Genomic DNA, 18,145 nt, shown 5'->3' on the forward strand with positions numbered 1-18,145 from the left:
GGGCTTCCTCCTGGCCGCAGGGCATGGGGCCCTCGGGCTCAAGCTGAGAGGGGACACGATTCCCGGGGGCTCGGCGGCCCCCCCCCCCGGCTTCCCCCGCCGTGGGCCTGTGCGTTTCCTCAGGGCTCCTCCCGCGGGGACCCCTCCCCGGCACAGCTGGCTGCCCCGTCTGACCCAGGCTGTCTCTCTCCCCCCAGGAGCTGCTGCTCTTCCTCCAGAACCTGCCCACAGCCCACTGGGGCGACGAAGACGTCAGCCTGCTGCTGGCCGAGGCCTACCGCCTCAAGTTTGTCTTCGCGGACGCCCCCAATCACTACAAGAAATGAGCCCGGGCCCACCGCCGTGGCCTCCCCGCCCCGGGCAGCGCACCCCACTGCCGGCCGGCTGAAGGCCACGGCCAAGGAGAGGCCTTGCTGGAGCGGCTGGCCGGGACCTGGTCCAGGGCCTGGCGAGGGCCGGGCGGCCTCTGTTTTCTGAGATACCAAAGAGAGCCAGGGAGGGTCCCGGCCACGCGGGGCCAGAGAGGGGCCGGGCCTCCCCCTCTCCCGACCCTGGAGCACCCTTGCCAAATGCCCGCCTCGTGGAGCCCCGAGCCGAGCCGGGGCGGCCTGAGAGGCAGACCCTCTCCGACTGGCCTGCCGTCCGGTGCAGAGGGAGGTGGCAGCCATCTCCTTACCTACGTGGAAATGTAAAAATGCTGTTCTGTTGAGTGAAAGAGAATAAAACGTAGACAAAGCCCTAAGTGAAACGTTGCACTAACCTATGAAATCTCTGTGCTCTCCCAGGCCTCTGACAGCCAGCCGGATTTCTGTAACTTCGTCACTTTTAACTTTGCCGCGTACTTGCTCCCTTGGCTTAGACGTGGCTGGAAGGCAGACGGCGAGCCTGGGCAGCCTCTGGCTGCAGCAGCTGGGAGCAGAGCGCGGCCTCTAGAAATTGCCTTACTTTCCATCCGTGACCTCTGGAAACAGAGGACCGGCCCGGCTGGTCTGTCGAGGAGCCTGCGCGGGCGGGAGCCCTTCTGCTGGGTGGTGCGGGGCCTCGGGCGGGCGCTCAGCCTCCAGCCGCAGCCTCGCTCGCCTGGGCCGCCTGGACAGGCGGGTCCAGACGCTTCTGCTCCGTGGTCAGAGCCGTGAAGGACCCCGCTGCTCCCGTACCCGCGCCCACCCCGCGGGGGCCGAGTGGCCCGAGCCCCTCTGCTTGCTGCGTCTCTGGGAATGTTGTGGACCTGATCGCTGCTGCTGTGTGTTGGTCACTGGGGCCGTGAGCCCAGCTGCAGACGGTGCCAGACCCGCCCTGCCCTGGGCTCTGCCGGGGCCCGTCCTGCTTCCCCCACGTTGCCCGCCCCGGCCAGAGAGCACCTGTCACGGGCATGTCGCCGTGGTGACGTGGACACCCCCGTGGAGCTCTAGTGCACGGCCACAGCCTCTGAGCCCTGAGCCCAGGACGGGCTCCTGACCTCTGCCCCAGACTTGCATCCACGCGCAGGCATCTCTTCCCACCCCCTGCCAGCCCTCCCGGGGCAGCCCCGCCACCAGCCGTCTTGGCAAAGCTCAGGTGCCAGGTCGCCCAGAGTCTGTGCAGCCGAGGCTCAGAGTACAGATGCACGCGTGTGATGGTGTGCGTTCCTTATTTTTGGCTCGTTACGTGTGCCTGGGAATCAGCACAAAATACTGTGCAAATGTCAGAAGCCTCCCAGTCGGCGGAGGGACCTGACTGCCTTAGAGCAGACGGAGAGCACCCCTACTGGCCGGTCCCTGCCCCCTACCCTGGCTGGCATCGGGTTCCTCCCCGCGCAAGGCCCCCTGGCCCGCTGCTGCTTTCCGGCCGGGTGTCCAGTTCCACGAAGGCCCATCCTGCTTAGACCCCGGGCACTGCCCACCGCGGCTCGGGTAGTCTGTGCAGCCCAAATGCTGGGGACACGAAGGATGTCCCCTGGAGGCAGTTGATTTTTCAAATAGGAAGCATCGACGAAGTTCAGTGAGGCTCTGTGCGCGTTTCCACGTGTATGTAAACCTGGAGCTGAATGCAAGGGGTGCTGATGGGGTCCTTGGAGCCTGAGCCAATCGGTCTGAAGTGATTAGAGGCTGTTCTGTCTGGAATACAATGTGCGAAACACGGAATAAAGATGCAATGAAAATCCAGCCTCGGCCTTTGATTCAGGGGCTCTCCTGAAGGAGCAGGGTGCCCTGGCTGGGTGCTGGCGCACAGTTGTCTGTCTGGTCTGAGGCCGGGGGAGAGTGAGAGCCAGGGGCACGGGCCCAGCCCAACAGCAGCCGCTGGAAGGTCCGAGTTCTGGGCCTTTCCATACAGGCCGTCTGCAGTGTGCTGGGCCTGGCGTTGGGTGCAGCACCCACAGTCTTGCTGAAGCCCATGTGGGCCTCGTGGGGAGCTGAAGGTGCAGGCGGGCCAGACTCAGACTCGAGCTGAACCCCTAGCCCAGGCTGCACCGGCTGGGGGTCCGGATCCAGGCCGGCCCGGGACAGGAGGGGCCTCCCCATCTGGCCACGGTCTGTCAAGCGTCTACTTGGGGCAGGCACCCGGGTCTGGGGCCCACTCCTCCCCACTCCTAACACCCAGGACACGCCTATCCGCCCTGCCCCCCAGCCCGGGGTGTCCAGGCCCCTCCTCAGCCAGCCCCCATCCTCCCAGTGGTTGGTGAAACATGGCCCCGTGAGCCCCGGTTTCTCAGGGCTGCTTTCCTGGTGCTCTGTCCTCCTCTGCGCACCCCATGTCTGCCCTCCTCTCCCCCCCACCCACTGGAGGCCCCGCAGGGCAGCACTTTGCTCTCTGCCATCTTGGGATGAGGTTCCGTCCCCACAGGTGGGCTGGAGCCCCCCGGGCGGGGGCGGGTCTGTTTACCTCTCCTCCCCGCAAGAGCCTGCGTCGAGCTGGGCGGACCCTTGCAGACCCCCGGTGCCGGCTCTAGGCCGCAGGGTGGAGACACGCTGCCCACCTGCGTCGCCACAGTCAGGAGGCGGGAGATGCCAGGCTCCAGGTCTCATCTCAGCAGTTGGTGACGGCTGTCATTTGCTGTCATTGTTGGTGTTTGTGGCCCAGCGGTTTGCTCCTCAGGCCCACTGGGGTCCTCGAGCCCCCAGGGCTGGCCCAAAGCCCAGGGGTCCGAGACGAGCCCCTGCCCCTGTGCGTCTCACCCTGCCAGGCAGCAGGAGGGGCCGGGCCCCGGGGAGGTCTGGTGCCAGGGAGGGTGGGGCTCTGGGCGTGGAGGCCGGAGAGGTCTGAGTGATTTGTGCTTTCGGAGGGACTCACGGGGGGCGGGCAGATAGGGCTTTCGTGCTGCTGTCAACGGCGAATCTGAAATGGGAGGATGGCCCCTGTGTTTGAGCAGCCCGGTTCCCCTGGCCACGTGGAGATGTCTCTGCAGGAAGGCGGGTCCCGGCTAAGCGGCACCGAGCCTGGGACTGCGGGCCCATCCACCCTGAGCTGGAGGTGTCCGCTGGGCCTGCAGCCCCGTGGGTCAGCTCTCAGGGCTGGTGTTCGGTGGAGTCTGCTCAGAGTGTTGGGCAGCTGGGCCCTCCCTGAGCCTCCCCGGTCCTGCCCCACCCAGCTGGCCCTCTCCCGTCTCGTCCCCTCTCGTCCCCTCTCGTCCCCTTCCCTCCAGTGCTACCCTAGCCCCATGGGGTCTGGCCCTCTCAGCTGCAAGGCTTTGTCTCACTAGTCCTGTAGCCTCACCCCAGCCCAATCCCTGGCATGGAGAGGATCTTAACAAGGATGTCCGAGGGAGTGCTCGCAGCCACTCTGTGACCATGTGACCATGCACGAAGCATCTAACCCTTGAGCCCATTCCAGTGACAAACTGAGGCTAAAAAAACTCTATACCCAGGTAAATTCCAGATGAGTGGATTTAAATATTAAATAAATCTCCCCAAATACTCAAAATAGAAAGATATATTTATACCTAGGAACAGTGAAATGCTCTCTGAGCACGATGCCAGTGGCAAAAACAATAAAGGAAAAGACTGATGATAAACATCTATCGTATGCACCACGGAGAAATGCTGCAACGACCAGCAGAGCTCAAAAACCTCAATAAACAAAGATAAATGATAACAAGCCCAGCAAACACACCTGCAACCTAGGTGAGACAGGTTGAAATTCCTTAATATCTACCGAGTGCTTGAAAATAACTGGAAATAATAATTCTTGGAAATAAAAATGGGCACAGCACAGAAAATAGGCACTTCACAAAAGGAAGAGATACAAGTGCCTGACAAGATGTTCACATCATTCATAGTTTAAAAAGGTGAAAAAGCAGTCACAAAACGTCTGACCAGCTGAGTGACCCTGGCTAAGTTTACGGTAAGTTACTAACAGCAGTAGAAAACCAATCCACTCTTTTCAGTCTTCCTATTTTTTTTCTGGAAGATTTGGCAACGATTTTTGTTGTTTTTACCTTAAAACTGTCATGTATGCTAATAACAGCAGACCACACAGCACAAATCCAGCGACAGTGAGTTGTCACAAGGCCGACATCAGGGGCCACTGTCACCCTCGAGAAGTAGCACACGGCCCGTACCCGCGGTGTTCCCCGGGCGCCCCCTCCCCAAGCAGGACGCCACCCTGATTTCTGACACCATCGTGTGGTTCTGTTTGTTCCTAAACTGTGTTATCTGAAGGAACCACACGGACAGGCTCTTGCACACAACTTTTCTGTCGGGGAAGGTATCCCCGTGGTTGGGCGGCTGTGGTTCACTTTATCTACTGCTGCCGTTTTCCCTGCTCTGAGTGGATCACGATTTACCCGTTCCGCTGTGGGTGGTGGACGCTGGAGTTGCTTCCGTTTCGGACCTGTCGCAAACACTGCCGCTCTGAACGTCTGTGTGCGCGTCCCTCGGGGGAACACGTGCCAGTTCCGTTGGGCGTGCATCTAGCGGTGGAATTCCACGGCCACGTGGGGTGGGTACCTTCCACCTGAGCAGGTGACGCCAAACGGTTTGCCAAGCTGGTTTTGCAGTTTACGTTTCTCCCGGGGGGTTATGAGGGTCCTTGTTTCTCCACGTCCTCACTGCCAGCTCTTGGTGTGGTCAGCCTTAGCCATTCTCAGGGGGCTCATGTTACCTGCACCCGCCTGGTCCCCACACCTGCTCAGAGTTCTACACGGCCTCTCTCACAACTCCTGCTGCGGGGTGGCACCTGCTTCCTTCCCGCCACGGCCAAAAGAGAGACCCGCTTAAGATGTCGTGTTGTGCAAATGTCCTAAACATTCCCTCATACAACTAAGATTCTTCACAAACATGATTTTAATGACTGCATAATATTCTGTTGCATGGATTAACAGAATTTGTTTATTCCCTTCCTGTACGTCAAGTTGCTTCCATTTTTTTTTTTCCTGTCGCAAACGATGCCGTGACAAATGTCTGCTTTTCTCAACACTTATCCATCGTAGGTTTCTAGTAGTGGGATTCTTCGGTCGTTATTGCCGAATGGCCGAGTCGGCAAAATGACCACCGCCCTCCCATCCTTGGTGGCACCCACTCACTTGGTTTATTCGAGAACGTCTCAGAAAATACAAGTTTAAGAAATTATTTTAAAATGTAAGGACAACTTTTAAAAGAATAGAAATAGAGAGTATAACTTCCAGGAGAGGAAAAAGAAAGCTAGTGAACAAAACTGATCGAGTCGAGAGAAGATAGGAAAGGAATTGGGGAGAAGCCAAGAAAAAATAGGGTAAGTAGGAAATACTAACATGGTCCAAAGAAGTTCAGCTATGCAAGTGATCATGATAAAGAAATTACTTAAACTCACCTATTGAAAAAGATTCACATTATGCTTTTTGAAACCCCCCATAAGATCCAACAATATACTACTTACATGAGATACACCTAAGACAAAATGGCACAAGATTTGAAATAAGAGGACGAAAACAATAAATGTGAGGGAGATACTAACCAAAAGAAAACGTGGCTGAGAATATCTGTATTTCCCCCTAAAAGATATTTGAAGAGCATTCACAAGGACAAAGGGTTGTGTCCTATGATGAAGAGACGGCCTCGGTGAGTCATGGGCCTGAGTTAATAGGGCAACACGACCCCAAGAGAAAGCAGAAAATGACTTTTCCACAGCATAAACGGATAGGTTAACACATCTCTTACAGAAAATGTGGACCAAGGCAAGAAAAAAGTTTTAAAAAGAGATTTAAATAAAAATGACGGTTTGACGTAATAGAATTTTGCTCTCCACGAAGAGATTACACATTTTTTTCCGGTACGTGAAAAAACATTTACAAATGTTTGACCTTTGTAAGGGAGATTCCAGTAAACCCAAAGCCTCAACAGTATACAGACCTATATGTTCTGTCCACAATGCAATGATATTAGAAATCCAAACCAAGGAGAACATTTGAATGCTAAAGCCCCCATATACATGTAAATAATCATAAAACTAGAATCATACTGGAAATTACAAAATGATAGTGAAAGACTAAAATATCAAAACTTGTGGGGTGCAGCTAAAACAGTAAGTAGATGAGACTTTATAGCGTTACATGTTTTATTGAAAGACAAATATGTAAAAGAATTTAACTCAACATTCAACTTAAGCTGGAAGAAGAATAAGAGAGCAAAAGTGCAAAAAAAAAAAAAAAAACCAACCCATAAGGATTAAAATAATAAATATAGAAGCAGAAGTTATTGGAGTAGAAAAGAAACACAAATAATGGAAAAGACTTATCAAACCAAAGTTTATTTTTAAAGTAGACTAATAATGTAAGCAGGGATCTTTGTTTTGCCGTTGGTTTATCTCCAGCATTAGAAAGAGTACTTATACGTAGTAGGGATTAAATAAATGTTTGTTGAGTGAAAGACAGACAAATATTTCTAAGGGATAAAATTCAACCATATTAACCAAAAAAAAGGAGGCAAACTGCAAGTGCTTAAAAATCATAAGCAACAGAGAATGAGGAGACAAGCCACTGACTGGGAGAAAATATTTGCAAAAGACAAACCTGATACAGGACTGTTATCCAAAATACACAAGAACTCTTAAAGGGCAACAGTAAGTAACTGGATTAAAAATGGGCAAAAGAGCTGAACAGACACCCTCACCAAAGAAGATACACAGATGGCAAATAAGCACATGAAAAGCTCCACGTCCTGTGTCATTGGGGAAATACAAATGAAAGCAGCAGTGAGACATCACTACATACCCTACGAGAATGGCCCAAATCTGAAAACTTGACAACACCCAGTATGCTGGTGAGGATGTGGAGCAACGGGAGCTCCCATCGTTGCTGGTGGGGATGCGAAATGGTGCAGCCACTTCGCTTTTATACATTTGAAAACACTCATTTTATCAAAGTAGAGTTGACTTATCATGTTGTGTCAATTTCTGCCGTACAGCAAAGTGACTCAGTTATACGTATATATATATATATACATTATTTTTCCCATTCCTTTCCATTCTGGTTCATCCCAGGATATTGAATATAGTTCCCTACAGTAGGACCTTGTTGTTTATCCAGTCTGTATATAATAGTTGCCGTCTGCTGACCCCTAACTCCCACTCCATCCCTCTCCCTCCCCCCTCCCCCTTGGCAACCACAAGTCTCTGTCTGTGAGTCTGTTTCCGTTTCGTAAATAAGTTCATTTGCGTTATATTTTAGATTCCACGTACACGTGGTATCATGTGGTATTTGTCTTTCTCTTTCTGACTTACTTCACTTAGTATGGTAATTTCTAGGTCCATCCATGTTGGTGCAAATGGCATTATTTCATTCTTTTGTATGGCTGAGTAGTATTCCATTGTACATATGTGGTACAGCCACTTTGGAAGACAGTTTGATGGCTTCTTACAACACTAAACATACTCTTACCATATGACGAAGCAATTGTGCTCTGTGGTTTTTACCCAAAGGAGATGAAAACTTATGCCCACACGAAAACCTACAGACAACTGTTTACTCATAGTCGCCCAAACTTGGAAACAACCAAGATGTCCTTCAGTAGGGGAGTGGGTAAACAAACAGTGGTCCATCCAGACAGTGGAATGTTATTCAGTCCTAAAAAGAAATGAGCTATCGAGCCTTGAAAAGATATATAGGAACATTAAATGCATTAGTAAGTGAAAGAAGCCAATCTGAAAAGGATACAGACTGTATGATTCCAACTCGATGACATTCTGGAAAAGGCAAAACTATGGAGACAGGAAGAAGACCAGTGGTTGCCAGGGACTGGCGGGGTGGGGTGGTGGTGGAGGAGGGGCGAATTGGTGGAGGACAGAGGATTTTCAGGGCAGTGAAAATCCTCTACATACGATACTCTGTTGGTGGATACACGTCGTTAGACATTTGTCCAAACCCACAGACTGTCCGCCATGAACCCTAATGTCAACTGTGGGCTTGGGTGATGTTGACGTGTCCGTGGAGGTAATAAATGTACCCCCTGGTGGAGGATGCTAATAATGGGGGAGGCGCTGCACGTGTGTGTTGGGGGGTACATGGGAAATCGCTGTACCTTCCTCTTAGTTTTGCTGTGACTCAAAAACTCTAAAAAATGTAATCTATTAATTTAAAAAAATCATAAGTGCCTCCTACATGCAGCTATGTACCTATGAATTTGAAAACCTGGATGAAATGGACAATTTTGAGAAAAAATACAAATTACAAAAATTGACTCGAGAAGGAAATAAAAACTGAGTAGATCAATACCTTGAACAGGTAGTCACACGTCTCCGTTTCCAAAGGCCACATGCCAGATGGCTTTACAGCATGTTCTGCTAAACCCCAGTGACCAGGATTCAGCAAAACAATGCATGAGGTGGAGGCCCCAGGCACAGCTGGGGGTGGGGGTGGTGGTGGCTTGAGGCCTTGGTTGCACCTGGCCAGCGTGGCCATGCCAGGGTGGCCTACGTGTTTACAGCTGTGAGGTTGGCTTTTGGCTTCTGCGACCTGGGCAGGGGCCCTGGGTCCCGGAGGAGCTGAAAAGGCTCGCGGTGGGGCTTTAACCGAGGAGCGGCCCCGGGGTCTGGGGAAAGTGGGGTCTGGGCCCCAGGGAGCAGCTGCCGGCTGCAGCCTGACCTGGGCCCGCACCCAGCAGGGTTGGGGCCGGGGGGAGCCACAGAGGGGGTTAATGTGCCGCTTTTAACGTTTTCTTTATTTATTTCCATTGGGTCTGCAGGCTAAGAGGCCACAGGCCCCCAGGACCCCTACGCGCTTTGGGGTTAACAATGCAGCTTTTATCTAGAACTCATTAGCGCTGGGTCTCAGACTGAGGTGGAGAAACTCCCAACGTGGAAATTTGAAACCGAGACACGCCCAGATGCACGTCCGCGAAGGGGCGTCAGATCCGGACCGAGGAGACCGGCGGGAGGGGGCGGGGCCTCCTCCCTCCGAGGGGCGGGAAGGGGGGAGGGGCAGGCGCAGCAAGGAGGGGAGAACAGCGGCCGGGCCTGTGTCCCTGATGCAGGCGTGGATATTAGTCGGGGAGCAGCACCGCGGAAGGCGGCTGGGGTCACACTTGCTGGCGCCCGCGTTCGCGAGAGCCAGTGCCTTACGTCAGTCGCCCTCCCCCTCCCCCCCCCCACCCCTTGGTTTCTTCGGAGCCTGGACCACCGTCTCCACGGCCGGCTAGTTCAGGAGCTCAGCGTGGTCCCCACCGGGCCTCTGATTTGTCCTTGATAATATTTTAGGAGCGAATGAATGACGATGTTCGGGGCCTCCTGGAGAGGCCAGGGGACTTCCCAGGGCCCTATAGCCAGGGAGGCCTGGGCTGGCCTGGAGCCCGGGCCCCGCACAGTGACCCCCCTGGCAGGGATTAGGAGTCCACTCTAGGGGTCAGCACCTGAGGGTCAGAGAGCGGAAAGGGCGTCCGAGCTCACCCAGTCAGTAAGGACAGTGATGCCTGAGCCCGAAGCCACCGCTCCCTAGCGGTGAGGTCCGCCTTGGTCGTCCCAGGGGCGTCAAGGCCGCAGGGCAGCGGTGGCCACAGCCTGGCCTCGGCCTCCCGGGTGACTGGAGGGAAGCTGGTCCCCGCTGCCCCCTCCAGCCTGGAATCTCTTAATAAATTTTCAGTGGCCACCGTCCTGCCAAGGCCACTGCTGGCTGGGGATGCTGGGGGTGCTAATGGAGAGAAGGACCCAGGGACAGCCGCCCTGACCGGCTATTAGAAATAATTGGCCGCCCACAAGGCGAAGAAAAATGTGCTCTCCTTCAGTTTGGCTGGAAAATGTGAATTATTCTCACGTTGCCATAGAAACCAAAAGAAGTTCCTGGCCTCTTTCAGATATTTAATTTTGTGAGCCCAAGGATGACCCCGTGAGTGCTGCAGAGCGGCGGGGGGGCCGCGGGAGGGACGGGGAGAGAGATGGGGGCAGAGAGAAGGGTGGGGGGGGAGAGGGAGGGCCAGAGAAGGGGGAGAGGCGGCCGTGGACGGGGCTGGGGGAGCCTGGGTCCCTGCCCGGAGAGCGCCCACAGGGCCGTGAGCAGAGGGCAGCGCCCCGAGCTCTGGGATGAGAGGCCGCGCTTCTGTGGGGAACCCGAGGTCCTGGGCGGCAAGGGACAGTGGCCGAGGTTTGCTTGGACCCCTGAGTCGGTTGCGCCACGTCCTTCAGGGTAGCCGCCTGCCCTCCTGGCCCCGGCGCTGCTGCCCCCCCCCGCCTCACCGTGCCCTCCCTCCCCGGCCGCTGCCTGCAGCTCCCCTTCCGGCGCCAGTGCCCTGCAGTCTTGTCCGGGCACCTTCCGCCTTTGCTGGGACCCGCCCTTTGCCCGGAACGTGCTCCTCCTGCTGAGAAACCCCTGTGTGTCTTTAAGTGTCTAAGGCCCACTGTCAGGGTCGCCACGCGTGGCTCCATCCCCGTCCCTGGAGACGCCCCGCCCCGCTTCCTCCTGCAGAAGCCCCACCTAGCGCTGGCTCCCACTCTTGCCTTAGGTGACAGCAGGGGACCTGCCACCTCTGCCCCCTCCTCAGCCTCGGCCACCCCAGGCCCAGGGGCTCCCAGGCAGGAGTCCGGGCGGGGTGGGGGATCAGCCGGTGGAACCGTGCAGGAGCGGCCCCGCCAGCCGCACGGGAGGCCCCGGGCCTGCAGTGCCGGGCGGCCAGGGGTCCCTGCAGCTCCCCCAGCGGTGGCAAGGCTCCTGGCCACGGGGAGCTGGGGTGGTGGCCGGCCGTGCTCTGGTCACATCCCCGAGTGGACGTGCGCTTCGCCTGGGGGCTGCGGACGGAGGGAGTGGGCCTCCTGGGGGTGGGTGGGTGCAGAAAGGGGGCATCAGGGTGGGCACGGTGCGGCGTGGGTGTGGCGGGCCTGGCGCGGCGGGCGCACCTGCCCAGCTGTGGCTGCCTCACCCGCTTCTGTTCTCTCCTCACAGCTCTGTGAACACCATTTCCTGCTTTTATGCCTGTTTCAAAGAATGTGCTTAGAAATGTCTCTGGCGTTTTGCTAATAGCGGTGGGAAGAATGGCAGAAATGATCAGCCTCCAAAAACCACGACTTCAGGTTGAGCTGGTTTAAACAGCAGGATTTCCAGATTAGAGGCAGGTGTGAAGACGTAAGAAACACACCGATCCCTGATTTTCAGAGGTGCGGGGAGGAGGGCCTGCCCTGTGGCCCAGGATGGGTGTGTCGGGGGGTGGGTGGGTGGGTGTTGCCGGATGAGAAGGGTCCAGGTGTGCTGTGCACGTGACTTCCAGTCTTGTGTCTCTGTGTCCAGATGTGATTTTTCCACCCTGAAGGTGGTGGAGGCCAGTAGCGAACCGGGAGGCAGAGGAGGGGAGGAGGGGGGCCGAGTCCCAGGAGCTGGGGGTCGGGCTGTCGCCCCAGTGTCTCTGAGCCCCGCCTTCTAGGGTCCTTGCAAAGGGTCCCGGTCCCCCTCGCAGCTCCTGCACAGCTGTCTGGGCCGCCTGGTCACTTCTGTCTGTTCATCCAGAAACGGGGTCCCTGTGGCCAGCAGGCCTGCAGCCCCTCCGTCCTCTTTCCCTGGACCCAGGGCCGGCAGGAGAGGGGCAGCACAGGCCCCTTATGCTAACTCCTCTGCCGTTTTTACGGAGGAGGAAACTGAGGCCCAAGGTGGTGGGGGAGGGGCGCACCGTCAGCGGTGGTGGAAAGACTGCCTGGGGCAGCGGGTGGGCGTGGCCAGTGGGGCGTGGCCAGCGGGGCGTGGCCAGTGGGGCGTGGCCGGGCTGGGGTCCGGCAGCCCGTGGGCTCTCCCCCTCCCCCGGGTGGGTGTTCTCACAGGGTCCTGCCCCCTGGGGAAGCGGAGTCCCCGGCCCCCGAGTGTGACACCTGCCCCCCCGGGCTGAGGGTCCGGCCCTGCGTGCTCACCGGGGCTGCCGGGCGGGGGGCCAGCAAACTGTGCGCCTGCAAGATCCCCGCAGACCTGCCAAGTTCATGTGTGTGTTCTGCACGTCGCGGGAGATGTAATGAACCGTCAGCGGCACGAGAGGACTAAAGGAACGACTGAGACGTCTTTTATGGGGTCATTACATCTTATAATAAGATTTACTTGTCACCTTCAAGCGTCATAATGGAGCCATTTACTTGGTGGCCCCAGGAAGACGTGTGGTTCAAGGTTCCAGCTGTAATAATTACCCTGGAAAGGTGAGCGCGCGTCCTCCCACACCACACCCTGCCGCCCCTTGGGGCTCACCGGGCCCGGCGGGGGGGGGGGGGGCGGAGGCCACCCTGCTTTCCGTCTGACCAAAGGCTCAGTGATTTGGGTGCAGCCAGAGTGCTGGGCAGGGCACAGCGCAGTCCCGGGGCCCTGGGTCCCTTCTCCCTCTGGGCCTCTGCATCTAAGCCTTGCTCACGCACGCCTTGCGTCCAGCCCTGAGCTAGAGCTGGGGTGGGGGGGCGGGGGGGCAGGGAGGGAGGTCAGGGACTTGTCCCACTTGGTCTTTGTCTGGCTCTCAGCCCCGGGGCGTGAATGATGCTGATAGAGGGCCGGCCCGGGTGCTCTGGGGGCTCATCCAGCCTGGGAGCGTCAGGGACGTCTTTGCTAAGAATGGGAGCTTTCAGCTGGGCTTTGAAGGATGTGTAGGAGTTTGTTGGATAGAGGAGGGCATTCTGGGGAGAGAAAAGAGCACAGGCCAAGGTGAAGGAGGGACCAACTGGGGGTCCAGCCTGGAGAGGAGCCTGGGGGATGGGCAGGGAAGAGCAGGAGAACAGGCTGCAGAAAGGTGGGGACCAGTCCCTGGGGGCCTTGAAAACCATGCTTGGGGGAGGGGGGGTTCATCGTGTAGCAGCAGTGCGGACAGGGGAGTGGCACCCCGTTCAAGGGGTGTCTCTGGCAGAGGGGAGGGGCCGCCCCTGCCTTGACCTGAGACGGGGTGCCTTGTGAGGAGCTGCTCTCAGGCGGGGTGGGGTTGAGGCTGGGTCCTATAGACACGTGACCTCGGAGATGCCTTTTGGGTGAAGGTGACCGAAGGCGTTGGATAAAGGGACTGGAGTCTGCAGGGGGCCCAGGAGAGACATGCACATTGGGGTCCCAGTGCCTCCACGGCATGGCGTTCAGTCCACAGGGCGAGAGCTCCCTGGGAGGGAGGGAGTGGAATCTCAGAGCTTAGCAGGTGGGCGGGGCTGGGGGGACCAGCGGGGCCTGCGCTTCCCGGTCCTGCACCCAGAACCTGTGGGCAGCTGCCCGGCCCCTCCCGCGTCTCCCCCAGGCCAGGAGGGTTTCCGTCCAAGCTTCGTGTGGAGCCTCTGCACGGGCTGCCCAGGGTCCAGGGCGCCCGCGGACCCCACCGCGGGCGCGCCGTTCCTCTGGCCTGGTTTCCGAGAGGGTGATTTTTTTTTTTTTTTAAATTATTTATTTACTTATTTTTGGCTGTGTTGGGTCTTCATTTCTGTGCGAGGGCTTTCTCTAGTTGTGGCAAGTGGGGGCCACTCTTCGTCGCAGTGCGCGGGCCTCTCACCATCGCGGCCTCTCTTGTTGCGGAGCACAGGCTCCGGACGCGCAGGCTCAGTAGTTGTGGCGCACGGGCCCAGTTGCTCCCCGGCACGTGGGATCTTCCCAGACCAGGGCTCGAACCCGTGTCCCCTGCATCGGCAGGCAGACTCTCAACCACTGCGCCACCAGGGAAGCCCCTTTTTGCTGACGTGCAGAGCTTCCCTCGGGACAGGGCGATGCTCCGCTCAGCCCACTGAGGTCACTAATTTATGCAGCCCGACGGCTTCACCCGGGAGGGTTGTCACGGTAACGTTAACAGACCGTAAGCACCCAGAAGGTGAGCACTCCATCCGCCTTCCTGGGGCGGGAGGGGTGCCCGCGGAGGGTATTTCTCCTCTGGTGGCGCAGCCTGGGGGGCTCGCTCTCTCCCTGGGGGCTGCCAGCTGCTGAAACAACATGGATCTGTGGGAGCCAGTCACAGTGATGGCTCTGCGGGCCTCTTCTGTCCCCTGTCCTGCTCTGCGGGGCTGAGGCCCTGGTCTTCTCCCTCCCTGGGGGCTTGGGCGTGGCCTCCACTTCTGGGGGCCTCAGCTGAGGGCAGGTGAGAGCCCGCCGCTCGGGACCCAAGACCTCCAAGCCCCTAGGCCAGACCCTGTATTCCAGGCTGGACTCCAGGGCGGTCTCCCCTGCCCACCTCATCCTTTGGTTCAGGTCAGCCTTTGCAGTGACCTGAATCCTCAAAGCACCAAGCTGCTTCCTAAGGTGTCCGTGCTGACCCGGCCCCAAAGGATTCTTGCTGAAGGCGGGATAGCCGTCAGAGGAGCCTGACTAGTTTGGTCAAGGTGGGGGGGCTTCGTCAGGAGGCAAGAGGGGGTGGGCTGTGGCCCGAGGAGCAGTGGTTGCCTGGACAGAAAGGTCGATGGGTCAGTGCACAGCCGGGCGCAGAGGCCCAGCACACGTGGTGGCCGGGGGGGGGCATGTTAGTTACCACCGGCCCTGGGGGCAGAGCTGCTGCGGACACACCGCCAAAGGCCTGCTGAGTTCAGCCATCCTTGCAGGGGCCTGAGGAGCCAGCCAGCCTCACACGCCGACCCCAGCCCGCTGGCCGGCCGCCCTTGAGCCACCCCCACCTTTCCCAGTGACACGGACGGATCCAGAGCCACAGGGAGTGAGCTGCCCGCCCGGCCCGCAAACCCGGAAGCGGCAGGCTAGCGGCGATCCATCACTGAGGACTTAGCGCCCCGAGTCATGCTCCCGAGTTAAAAGCGTCCTGAGTTCTCCAGGATGCTTTTCACACATAAGCGTCGATTTATTGCATGTTTTCTAAAGGAATCTTGTGCTGAGCCAAAAATGAATTGTCACCAACTTTCAACAGGCCAGTGATATGATTCACGGGCATTGAAATACCCTGAAGTGAGTAGCCCTTTAAGAAAGAGCCGAAATCGCTATTTTATTGTGCTCTTAGTTCGTTATAATTTTCAATTTCATAACATTCCAATTACCGGGTGGTTAGGGAATGTGTGTCGGGTCTCTGGCACCCTTGTGGCAGCCCTCCTTCCCTTGGGGTCTAATCAGGTCCCTCCTGGTAGCTTCCCCCTGCGGACCCCGCACTCCTCCATACTCCGCTCTTTGGCTGCAGATCCCAGCTCTGTAGCAAAGTCTCTCCCTATGGCAGTAGCTCGTATAAAGTCTGTCTTGCCGTTTTTAACAAGTGTCTGGTGAATAATTTATCTTTAACATTATTCAAGGCCTCCTTTCCAGCCACTGCCCTTCCCTGTTTCTGTATCATCCACATTTCCTCCCATCCTGTGCCCTTCCCACAGCATCCACACAGACGGAAAGAGCCCATCGTGGAAAGCCCTCCTCGGCCTCACCTGTTTCTAGCCCATTCTACCTCGTGTCCCTGCCCCCTTTGCCACGGGAGCCCGCTGGCCACGCTGCTGAACTGCAAACACACCAAACAGTGCTGGCCCGGGGCCTTGGCTTGTCCCTCGGCCTGGAGTGTCCTCCCCAGACAGCTGCAGGGCTCACCCTTTCACGCCCATAAGTTCTTTGCTCAGCGTCACCTTCTCAGGGTCCTGTGACCCCTGGGCGAGGCCCGTCTCTGTCCCCGTACGCTCTTTTCCCCGAGCGCCGGCAGCCACCTGGCCTGGTGTCTCTTTGCTCCTGGGTCCCTCTCTCCTGCCGGCTCACCGTCAGGGCCCAGGGCCGGGCACTCCGGAGCCACTGACTACGTGGCTTTTTTAGGACTGGACTGGATTCTCCCACTTGGGAATTTCACGGGGACGTGGGAGAGTCTGTCCGGTGGCAGCAGGGTTAGATATGGGACGATCTAAGGAGAAGCTGGGCTGGGGAGGGGCCCACGGTGGCGGGAAGAAGAATGCCCCCTTGGGATTAGTGTCCCGTGGGCTGGCAGCCCTGTCAGGTCCTGAAGGCAACTCACAGCAGCTCATGTTCAGCCAGGAAACCCCGGTAACCGCGGGGTCCTGACAGGTCTCCATCCGTGGCAGCCTCTGAGCTGACCGGACTGCGTGTTCTCCCTGAAGTCCCCTCCTTGCGCACTCCCTCCTGCAGCCCAGCCCTGCAGCCGGGGGCCAGAGGGCGTGCCCCGTCCCTCCCCCTCCCCCGTTGGAGGGCTGGGCCCCCGCCTCACGCATCTCCTCTCTTCCAGCCTCATCCTTCTCCATCCCGTCACCCGACTCAGGCCCCTGAGCGCCAGCCACCCGGCCCCGCCTGTGGTCTTCATTCTGGACCCTCCGCCCCCTCTGTCCTGCCTGGACCAGGGGAGACCCCTTTGTGTGAGTGTTACCGAGGGCTGTTTGCCCTGGGCCCGCCAGGGTCACCCCTACCCCCGGAGCACCCGGATTCAGCATTTCCTTACCGATGCCGTGTACTTAGGGACAAGATCCAATTGTCAGTCCCTTACTGCCGAATGGGGACGGGAGAGAGCGCTGTTTTTTCCCCCTCGTTTATTTTATCATTGGCTGTGAAGCTCGATTCTTTGCTAAAGAATTCATCCGGCATCTGGTCAATTATCTGGGGACTTGTCTCCAGGGAGGACGGTTTCTTGCCCGGTAGGGCTCTGTCTCCACACTGGCTGCTTCAGAGGTCATCTGGGCATCGGCATGGCCTCAGCCCGTGTCCGGGACAGAGCTGACGCGGGGACCGCGGCCCTCTGAGGGTGGGGGCCGGGCGTGGGCACCAGCCTCTCAGGGCTTGTGGATTTATTCACATGAAGAGCCTTACGCACGTCTAAAAGTGAAATCCCATTCAATGGTACATGTCAAGGATCATCCTTTCTGGGGGGTAAATCGCATGAAACTCGGGCTGACTTGTACGCGTGGGGCCGGTGCAGGATTAGAAACTGGCTCAGGCTTTGGAGCCGCACATTTCGTCTCTGTACTAACCGACCAGCTGCGTGGCTTCGGGCCGGTTACTTCTCTCGGGACCCAACTTCCTCGTCTGTAAGACGGTATAAGTCTTGGGCTTGTTGGATTGTGTGGGGAGGGGCAAAGGGGTCCGGTGTGTCAAATGGTAGCTTCTTAGAGATGGTGATGGTGGTCCCCCTTGTCAGATATTTGGTCCTGTGGTTCGTCACCAGGACTCCAGCTGAAGGGGATACAGATCAGGTGACTTGGTGTGGGTACACGGGGTGTGTGTGTATATGACTATCAGAAATGATCTCAGGAGGTGACGAAAATGTACTAAAACTGACTTACAGTGATGGTTGCACAACTTGGTAAAATAAATCATGGAGTTGTACCCTTGGAAAGGGTAAATGATATGACGTGCAAAACACGTGTCAGTAAAGCGACTTTTAAAAAGTGGAGCGGGGGAAGGAATTCCAGATCTCCGGCTCACGATGGTGGTCTGAACTCACAGGCTTAGCTCTTTTTCCGCCCCAAATCCCGTGTAAATGATTGTAAAAGGTAAAAATAAACAGCAAACACCGGGGAACAGGAAAAGACGAATAAGTCGATCAGAAATCCTGAGAAAATCCTGCAACGCACAGCATGGATGAGACGGACTGATGCAGAAATAGGGGTGCCGAGAGAAGCCTGAGCCGGCAGCCCAGGCGCTGGAGGAATGGCTGCTCATTTCCCAGCGTCAGCCTCCAAAGCCCCAGACCCCCAGAACGTGATGGACCAAAGCGAAAGCGAAAGTGTCGATGGAAAGTGAGGGGGAAGGAAGGCAGAGGCCCGGGGAGCTGGCTGGTCCCTCGGCCACAGACGGGCAGCCGGGAGGCCGGGCTAGACGGGCAGGACGGGCAAGTGGGAACGATTACTCCACGAGGGCGCCACGGCTCCC

The 18,145-nt window shown here is 57.3% G+C and overlaps 1 protein-coding gene across 12 annotated transcripts in view; it reads left to right on the forward strand.

The window, feature by feature from the left end:
• TBC1D22A (TBC1 domain family member 22A) overlaps window positions 1-18,145 on the forward strand; it is a 541,067-nt gene that overhangs the window by 268,317 nt on the left and 254,605 nt on the right. For 4 of the 12 annotated variants that reach the window (XM_059081667.2, XM_059081668.2, XM_067010448.1 and 1 more), the window contains one exon: window positions 198-2,144. The exons of the other annotated variants lie outside the window; for them this stretch is intronic. In XM_059081667.2, the coding sequence (XP_058937650.1) occupies window positions 198-326 (129 nt within the window). In that variant the 3' untranslated portion in view covers window positions 327-2,144. Of the gene's footprint in view, window positions 1-197; window positions 2,145-18,145 lie in introns of those variants that run through there. 12 annotated transcript variants of the gene reach the window in all.

This window comes from Kogia breviceps, chromosome 12 (assembly GCF_026419965.1).
Source record: "Kogia breviceps isolate mKogBre1 chromosome 12, mKogBre1 haplotype 1, whole genome shotgun sequence".
NCBI classification, from domain to species: domain Eukaryota; kingdom Metazoa; phylum Chordata; class Mammalia; order Artiodactyla; family Physeteridae; genus Kogia; species Kogia breviceps.